This window comes from Acanthisitta chloris, unplaced genomic scaffold (genome assembly GCF_000695815.1).
Source record: "Acanthisitta chloris isolate BGI_N310 unplaced genomic scaffold, ASM69581v1 scaffold27848, whole genome shotgun sequence".
NCBI lineage: Eukaryota > Metazoa > Chordata > Aves > Passeriformes > Acanthisittidae > Acanthisitta > Acanthisitta chloris.
In genome coordinates, this window is record NW_008688088.1 from 145,229 (window position 1) to 155,620 (window position 10,392).

Below are 10,392 nucleotides of genomic sequence, written 5' to 3' on the forward strand. Positions count from 1 at the left end.
TTTCATAAGTTAACCCTCATGTAAATTAGCTAGAATGCTAAAGAATAAGCTTTTAAGTGAGAAGAGACTTTATCATAAGAAGAAAGTGGGGGAAGGCTATTCTAACATGTTCTTAATTTAAGCTCCACAAGAGCTGCTTCAGTCAATTTTCCCATGTGGCCACATTATAAACATGAAGAGCACACATTAAGCACATCAAGCCAATAACTAAATTAGTCAAATCATATTTAAATATCTTGATTTCTGCCCTCAGTTGCACACATCATCCCTGACAAACAAAGAATAAAACAAATTGTAATCAAAAGTGCAACTTGGCTCATTTTATCAAGAAGCTTCCTTCCTCAAACACCAGTATCAAAAACAAGTACATTATCTCTGACAGATTTGTGCTGTTTCATGGCTGTGTGCTGTTTCATTTCCTGTTGAATATTTTAAACTACCAGCCTTACAGTGACCTTAACTCTATTCTGGGTGATCATAATTTGAAGAGGAAGGTGCTTGAATTGGCTAGAACATTAAAAAATAAATACATTAGTAACATCTGTATTTTAACTGATCACCTTCCTTCTTTCTCTACTAGTCTACATCTCCTGGAACAGTCTCTCCCCTCAAGCTGTACTGAAGATCATCAACACTCAGGACTGATGGCCAGTGGACAACTATTGGATATTTCCCATTCACATCAGAACACCCTAAAGCATTCAAGCAACAAGCGCAATGTGCACATGCCAATCCTACAGTGGTTACAGAACTGGTGAAACTGAACCAACTGGCCACTTTATATATTGCCATGAGTTAAAGGCACAGTCTAACTGATGCAAGTGCAGGCTGCTCTGGCATCAGCTGATTTTGCTGACCCATGGTCTTATGATTGATTGATTTTATGCAAGAATCAGCAAAAATGCACCAGTATAAGGCAGGAATCTGCGACCACCCTTGAAGTGGCAACACAGCTACACTAGATTAGATACAACATAAAAACAGGCGGCACAGCTAAGCCCTTCCACAAGGAGCACAGTTACTTAGAGTAAGTCTGACATTACTTCCTAATAACACAGGAGTATCTTGTTGTAGTTGTTGTTACCAAGGCTTATCCAGTTGCACAATGATTAATGAGAAACAACCTGCCATAGATACAATAATTTTTAGCTTGGTCAGCTCAATATGGAATAAGACTGGAAAAGAAGCTCACATCATTTTCTTTTGGTTTTTGGAGTTGAGGGATGGGGTATTTTGGTGAGGGTTTGAGGGTTTTTCGTAAACTATTCTTCCAAAACAGGCTGACACTGGGATGAACTTATATTCCATAAAACTAAAACTGACACACCCTGAAAAACAAACCACCACTGATCCCAAAGTAACAGATTTACATGTTACTGTATTTATAACACAGACACGATCAACAGGCATTTGCTGATTTATTCTTTCCTGTATTCCCTCTTCTTTAATCAAATGGGGAAATCCTGACAAAATCTTCTTGCATGTTTTTTCACATAATTTTTTCCTAGTGAAACTGGTCAGAAAAGCTAATTAGGGTGGTTACCAAAAAAACCTCAACAATGCATGCATAGGAAATGAACTACTCTTTCAGTTCCATCTTCTACTTCCTCCAATTCTCTTAATACACAAAGAAAGATAATTACAGTCCACCTCTTATTGTCTTTTGAACTTCTACAGAATCAAAACGTATAAGCAAATAAAGTAGCCAAAACCTATAGATCCAAAAAATAATCAGAATTAGTGAATAGGCTTTAATTTGTACAGGGGAAAAATGAAATAAGTTACAGTTGTCCTGAGATAACCCTGAGTGTTGCTTAAATACTCCAGGGAAGAGTTGTCTTCCTAAGCAACTGTAAAATTTTTTGAGGGCTATCATGATAGACAGGTTAGCTGTCATATTCAATCAATGCACTTAGAGTTATAAGTAGGCTCAAAGCCAAAGCAAACATAGAAGCTCAAATTTTAAATCTAACATGAAATCTACACACTAAGAAAAATAGGTTTCTTTGTGAAAACAAAGACCCCACATGTACACTGTGTATTACTTTTTAAAATAGTGGCACATCTTAACACTTAAGGATGTACTAAAGTACTAAATATCCAGAATAAGAGCATATTCAGTACATATATATTTAAAAAGGTGCTTTAGAATTATAATTTTAATAAAAAATATGAGTCAGAATGACTTCTGCTTCTCAAACAAATATGATTCTTAGTTACATCTGAGAAGAAAACTGCCCTCCACACCAACTTTCTTGGATCTTTGAGGACATACTACTTTTATATCATACCTGTGAAAGTATGACAGATAAAGAAAAAATAAAAGACAGGACATCTGGGATTTGGCTTGTGTTGTATTTGTTTAGGAACCTCAAAGATTAGTGATTTGGGCAAATTTGGCATCATTCACTTATTCTGTCCCTCTTTGGGCAGGTTTAATCTGTCTACTAGAACAGCTGAACTCAACAGTGTACTATTCCACACTGGCTTCCAGTTTATACTATACAGAAGCAAGTGTTCAGGAATAGGACACAGCTGGAGGAGATCCCAAAAAGGATGAGCTTTAAGAGCACTAATTCCTAAACTCCACAGGCACATGGGACACAAAGGTGCTGGGACTCTTCAGTTTGACAGAGCCAAGTAAACAAAAAAATGAAAGCAGGGTGTGGGAGAACACAGAATTGCTTTCCACCGCTGGTTGATAGCTGTGATATTGACAACAGAGAGAGTAATTTAGAGAGATTTTCTGCAATATTCAACACATTAGAAAAACAAATGAATTCCTTAAATAGGAAAAAATAAATCCCAAAAGTTAGTACCCTACTAGTGACCTCCTATTTTAAATCTCCCCTACACATTTACATGCACTTTGCAGTAGAAGAAAAAGCAGGTCTGGCTATCAAGTCAGTATAAAAGACCTGAAGTCCCATTGCTAGCTGGGGTTGAGAGACTGGGAATATTAGTGAGTGATGCACAGAGGGTGCCTCAGTGTGCTACACTGCTAGTAATTCCTGCATGCTCTTCAAGTAGACTGAGCTCCTACCTCTGCAAATACTGTCCTTGCTGAGTTTGGAACCGAATCTCTATGTAATACATACAGACATATTCTTACTAGAGTCAAGATAAGTGAAGTTTTAAAAAGCATTTATCTTGGTGAAATTTATCAAAACTGCAGGGTTCGCCCCAACTAGAAATGTAGCACTCAGGCTTCTTCAAATGTGTGCTGGCATGTCCCTTCCCCTCACTGCACTAAAGGTGCCTCTGAGGTCTCACTGAAGAGAGAACACCTGCCTAGCATGACCCAATTGCAGCATCCCAAGCTACATTCAACACTGTACTATCGATTTGTAACCTGAAAAAGCTGTCATCATTTACTATTTAAATTCTTCATTGCTTGATGTTATTGATTTCTGACAGATTCTTTACTGTCTATCACATTTGTCAGGAAGGCTTGCCATGCATACTATTTAAAATGTTGATGAGTACAATTTAGCAAAGAGAGGGAGAGAAGACATATATGTGTGCAGTGAGTATGCACAGCACTTGTAACACAGAAAGCAAAATTTAAATGAAGTGCTGTGCATTCAGCAGTGCATATTCAGCTGTGAATCAGCCTGATCCTCAGATTGGCAGTGTCTTCACTGTCGAATACTACAGCTCCCTCTCCCGAAATCTGTATTGAGAATTAACAGTTTGTCAGTCTTACAATGGGAAAAGATCTGTTAGCTAAAAGCTTCTATGTAAACTATCCAACAACACTGAAGAACTGATCCCAGCCGCCGAGTACACAGATGCCTAAAAGGGAACTCTCTCCAGAAATGAACATTTTGGAATTTTGCAGCAGGACCTGGATCATTAAGGTGCTGTGACCTTCCCCCATTACAAATACTTGGAGAATCTTCATAGGATTTCTCTTGGAGAATGCAGTAGACACAGCCTAAAGCAGATAAATAGTTTTGCAACACACTGAAGACAGTACCTTGGAAAAACTGCTTGCTGCACAGGTTACTGGGCAAAACTTCCCATCATGTGTACATCACAAGAATCTACTGCCTAAGTAAACACAGATCAAGTATTTATCATTCCAATGTTAGATTCTTTTGCAAGTTTTTCTCATGTGAGAAAAGAAAATGTACAGATTAGTAAGATGTTGTATCTGAAAAAAAATCCAGTGCAGGATGTCAGGGTTTCTCTTGTAAACAGAACAGCACAGCTAATATTCTGAATATGCTTTGTGGTGTTTTTATTGACCATGGCCAGCTAACTAAAAGTCAAATTAAATGTCACTCAGATGTGGGGAGCTCACAGATGAAGTTATTAAGTTGCATCTCCTTGTTTGTTCTTCACTTGTGCCTCTAGCCCCACCAGTCAATGGTGCCATTCCAGTGGAGGAGAGTGTCTGTTAACAAAGTGTGCTGACATTTGGTAGACAGCACAGGCCTACAGGTGATGTCAGGCTCCTCAAGGGGATTTGAAAGATGAAGCATGCACAGAATTATCCAAATAAAGAGGGTGATGACTCTGCCAATGTACATTTTTTCCCGACTAAAACAGTGCAGTTACTGCTGGTAATAAAGTATTTGTATCCATTCTTCCAGAGAGGCTTCCAGAGTAGTCAGCTCAACTAAAGCTGTCAGTTAGCACACTTCTCACCCTACTCCTACCCCTTTTCCACATTTTTCCTTCTCTTTCTTAAACTAAGTGATCAAAGCTCTGATGAAAATGTCTTGAAAGCCCTGAAGAAGAAACTGGATGTTTAGTAGCATGAACATACTCAAATGATGAAAATCTGAACAATATCTAAAGAGGGATGGAGAGAAAACCTGCAAGGAGAGAAAAAAGCAACTGAATGTACAGTCAAGGATGAGTTTACCAGGCACAGTTAAGGAAACTGCTCACTCTTTTAGAAGAGACAGGCACACTTCAGCTGCTTCATTCTACACAAAACTAGACAAACCAAATATTCATAAAGTTCAAATATTTACTATGAAATAATGTCAGAATCTTCCAGTTCCACGTTTGAAGAAGAAACAAATCACCTTCTCCTAACTAAAATGCATTAATCTAGAGGTTTTTTTGTACTAAAATTAGTTAGCTCTCATGAGATTGACTGTCTGAAGGTTCAGAGAGAAACCAGACAGCCTGCAGACACCAGGGTTTTGTGACTTTCTTTCTTTAAATCAAGTTGTTCCAGTTCTCTGTTGTTACACTAATGAAAGACACAGTAGGTTAAAAAAAGTAAAATACAGAGAAGGAAAAAATGCTGCAGCTACGCTTTAATTATATATCTACAGTGCTTAAACCAAGGAACTGACCCTGACCTCTGCTAAACCGAAGTGGGAAGACAGCAAAGCAGAACATAATGAAAACACGTAATGAATTATCTATGCATAAATTACCCTTTGAGTTCCAACTAATCCACTGCTATTAAGCTAAACATCCATTTCCAAGCACATTTGTGTTTATTGTTCCTTAACACAGCCATTTTTACTAAGAAAGGCAAGGTTTTCAAAACTAGTATTTCAATGTACAGAGTGCTACAATATTCAATGTTAAAGGTTATGACAAGTATCTACCTGACCATCTTACTTTAAAAGTATTTCAGACCTAGTACAGAACATGACAGGAAGCAAGGAGAAATATGAAATTTTATACACGGATGGCATTAACTTGGCTTTCTTTACCCTGAACATCATCTTTACTACCAAATAAACAAAACAAAAGCAAGCCACCTTCAGCGGCTTGTCGTTACTTATTCCATTAAAAAACCTTCCAATGACCCAATGTTTCAACGTTCTCTTATAGCAAACTTCAACTCTCAAGATGTCAAATTAAAATTTTAGACTCCCAAGGGATACAATCCCGAAAAGTTTCACAGTACTTTTACAGTGAAATGTTTTAAGATAAACTTCCCATTAGCCTCTGAATAGAGGAGCCAAAAATCCTCCATACTGCCACTCATTTACCCAACGTGCAACTAATTTCACCTACTGACATCAGTGAACTGATTTTCTTCAAATGGAACAGTTTTTCTACTTGAGTGAGAAATATAAAACAATCCAAGTCTGGAGCCCTGAACTTCAACTGACTAGGCTTCACAATCATGAAGTATTAATCATGGTGTTCTTTTTTTCTGCTTCCCTCTGAAATACCTATTATTGGCTATAGTTAGAGAAGGGACTCTGACCTCAGACAAACTGGTGCTCTGATGAGAAGGCTCAGAAAATTTTCTTAGGTGATGAGCTGCTGTTTCCCTTAAGTGCAATAGGCCTTAAAGATTACCAAACTCAGTGACAGGAAGGAATATATTCTAGAGAAAGCAGGGACAATAGTGGTTTTCTTTCTTCTGTAGCATGGAAGAGCTCACAACTGGGCTGAAATATTATCTTTATTAACAACACTTAACATGGCTTATTTAAATGAAGGGTTAAGGTATCATGACTTGGTGGTCCTTTGTGGCCCTAACATCTTTGAAATAACATACCAGAAAGATACCTGAATAAATCAGGATTTTAAGTAACTCTTTCAGAAAGAACAGTGTAAAAGGAGTCAAATTAGATACTAAAATGCTAGTTTTGTTGCTTGTGAAAAGAAAAAGTTTTATTATTTAATATTATTTTATTAATAAAACCTTATTTACTTACATTCATCAAATTAAGACAACAGCAAGATAGACAGATGGTCTCTAGTGACTCATTTTCCTTTATAAACCTATTATTCCTAATGAAAACACTTTTGGAAAAACTTCACTTACAAAAAAGCCAAATAAGAATCAAAGTCATTGTGTTAAAATGGAAATTATTTGAATTTTGCATTTTGCAGTGAATTTCACATTTTGCAGTGAATTTCACAGAAATACCAACTAACTTTGCTTTACAAAATATGTATTCTGATTTCCTCTAATGTTCACTGTTTGCAGAAACTGGAATATATTCCAAAAACTTTGATATAATTCACAATTTTGAGGAAAAAAATCCTCTCAGTACCCATCTCAACACTTGCAGGCAAAGTGTGTTTCAAAATCTCCTCAGGACCCAGGAACCACAAGCAAGCTATATTTTGGCTGAGTTATTTTCCTGGGACTTATAGAAACGCTGCTCTTTTCTCTCTGTTTTGGTTTGGGTTTCATTTGCTTGCTTTGGCCTATGTTTTTCTTAAATGAAGCAATCTCAATCAAGATTAAGATAACTCATTTTACCTCCAAGGCAAAAAAAAGTTACAGCCAATGCAGAAAGGTTCCTGGGAATACTGTGATCTGGTCAGCTTTCCCTCTGCTCCCTATCTGTTCAACACAGGCATCAATCACGTGGGCCCCAATACATATTCTTGATTGCTTTCCCTTCCATACTCCTCCATCAAGACAGTTTGCAGAATTCAGCAAAATTTTTAAGAGATCTACAGAAATCTAGGCTTGTTATTGACTGTTTTGTGAGAGCGTGGCCATTTAAGAAAACTGAATGCCTCCGAAAAGTATCACTGAGGTTTTTCTCATTGTCAACATTCCCAATGGTCACCGGATTCTGAAGATTAAATGCAAATGATTATCACAACCTTCTTCTGAAGAATCTCAAATGCAAGCAATGAATTGTTTAACTCAATAAACAATAATATGCTGTCAGAAAATTCCTAAGAGGACTTAGATGATCTAAACCACCATAGTAAAGGCACAAGGACAATAGTAAATATGAGCATGGTGTGCACAAAGCTTGATTAATCCCCATTACAAATTAAAAGATCAAGAGACAAATGAGTGCATGTATTTGGTGATGCATAACAATTACCTTAGGTAAAACAAGCTGTAGAAGTCTTCAGCAACATTCCATAAAGAGAAAATAAGCATTAGCAACTAAACTAAGTTCTATACCTGCATGATGAACACTAATCAGCTGGCATGTAACTTAGAGGTCTGGCAGGTGCAGAGAAAGCTGGAAGAGCACTCCAGTTCCTTTCCATGATGAGACCATTCTAAAAATATGTACTAGTATCAGCAGGCAAGAGAAGAAATTACAAAATCACATACACACTAGGTGACAAGAGACCTCCAAAAGGGAGGAAAAAACCCAGACAGATTGAGTTGAAAAAACACAACTGTACCAAGACAACATAATCTCTCATAAAATAAATTCAGTGATGATTCAAAGAACAACAAAAACTGAGAAATTAACTCTCTTGTATGGAAAAGACTAATTTTTGACATGCTCTAAAAGGAAAAGTGATCCTTCTACCCAGATGCTGGCATGGCCCAAAAGACCTGCAAGGTCAGAGTCCTTGCTCTTGTGAACTTCCCCACAGGCTTTGGGTACATAACTGAATGCTTCTTTCCCAGACCTCATGTAGGTAAAACAGGAATATTAACACTTGTTTTATCACAGGGGTTTGCAAGGATAAATGCTCTAGGATTAAGGTATGCAGGTATTGTTTATTTCACAGTTTTTATTTGATACTACTTTGACAAACAACTATAAGCTGCAGAATAGCAAATGATTATTTGCTATAATCAAAATCGAAATATACTAATCTTTCACGTTTTAGCTGACACACAGAGGTCTGTCATATTCCACTTCTTAATTTCATTATACAATGTGCTATACATATCACTACAGTTCTGCAACAAACACAACATGCTGGACAGAGGACTGAGTTCCTTCACCTACTCAAAAAGATGACTTCAGCACAACCTGAATTACTAGTGAAAACTAAAATGTAAGCTTGTGGTGAGACAGGAGAAGAGCAGCACAGCAACATTTTGCTCTAAATTTACCAGGCCAGCTCCTTTAATACCACCACTGAGGATCTGACTGACCTACTTTGTGACACTGTAGTGCAGCCTGACTTGTTAATTTTGGTGTAACAAATGCAACTGAAAAAACATTACTTTTTAATTTCATTTCAGCCATTTCAATTTTACTTGTGATTTCAGGAAAAATAAAACACCGTTGCTCTTTATTAAACCTCAAGAACACCTAACTTACCCTCCTCTTGTTTCAGCTATGTAGCTCTTAAGCTGTACTGCATTGTAGATTATATATTTACCCAAGTTGCACTCAAAATTTAGATCGGATAAAAGTTATTTCCCAAACTCTCAATGGGACCACTACCACCTTCAGATATAACAGCAATGGTCATCTCTAATTTGTTAAAAATGAAGAGAAGAAAAGGATGCATTCCATCTGACTACTCTAGTGAAGCAATGCACAGGGAAATATTGCAAATACTGCCTATAGTTTTCACAGTGTATAGACACAGATATAACATCTACTACAGGATATAGCAAAGTAATAGCCTTACCACTCAAAACCAGAGGTGACACTTTAACTGAAGATTATTTCAGGATTACACGGTTCAGCCGAATGGTTATTTCTTGAGATATAATATATGACCTAAGAACATCCTCTGTCTTAAGACATGACATACTTGCAGGACTGAGTAGAAAGCAAAAATGGAGTAGATAATAGTAGTATTTCCCCCTTACCCTTATACTACAAAGAACACAAAATCATTCATATTCATCAACGAGGGCAAAAGACTGTGATGCACAAATACGTGCTTCAATATGGGAATCAAATGCAATTTTAGGATAGGAAAAGGAGGAAGAGGAAGAAATGAGAAGACGCACAATGCAGATTCACAAGTGCAGCTTGAATAAGTCAGTCTTGTCTTGCACACTTGAATCACATCAAACAGAAGATGCTCCTACCTGACAGGGAGCCGAGTCCTCTGAGTCAACAACAGTTCTGTGGGTCCAGTGAGGTTCATTTCCCCATCCTGAAAGGATGCCTGGGAAGCACCCTGCAGAGAGATTTCAAAGCATATTTTGAAACTATGTACATATTTAAGCATATAGAACAACACTCTAATTATGTTTTTGAGTCAGTATTTGGAAGAGAAAGTCAGTCATAAAATAACATCATTGCACTGACAGTGAGGACTGAAAGACCCACTCTGTATGCAGCACATGTGACACAGCATTTGGAGACACAGGAAGGTATCTAAAGTCCTGCTCCTTGTGCCAGAGTTCCACCATCCTTCCACTGGAGAAACTTGTGGTATTATTTTCTTGTCTGCCTACCTAACCTGAATGTCACTGTGCCACCCTGAGCCTTCTCCTTTCTCACAACAGATCACACAGAGCTTGGATAAACCTAATGGCTTTCTTTTGCACTCTTAACCCCTTAACCACTCTTAACTCTTACCAGCATTTATTTGGTAAAGACATTTTCACAGCAACTTCACAGAAAAAGCAATTATGTAACCGTTTGGCCAGACACAAAAAATACAGTGCACACAGGGACCATACAATGCAAAAGCTCTTGAAAACTATTATTTAGCTTTCTTTTTGTGAACCATACAGTCTCAATGTCTGCATTTTTTTCACACTAGGAGAGGGAAAGA

At 37.4% G+C, this 10,392-nt stretch overlaps 1 protein-coding gene across 1 annotated transcript in view; it reads right to left on the minus strand.

Moving 5' to 3' along the window:
• PARD3B (par-3 family cell polarity regulator beta) overlaps positions 1–9,789 on the minus strand; it is a gene marked incomplete at both ends in the record, with an annotated part of 137,553 nt that extends 127,764 nt beyond the window's left edge. Inside the window, one exon of the mRNA XM_009080893.1 lies at positions 9,698–9,789. Within this exon, the coding sequence (XP_009079141.1) occupies positions 9,698–9,789 (92 nt within the window). The remainder of the gene's footprint in view (positions 1–9,697) is intronic.
• Positions 9,790–10,392: the final 603 nt, after the last annotated feature.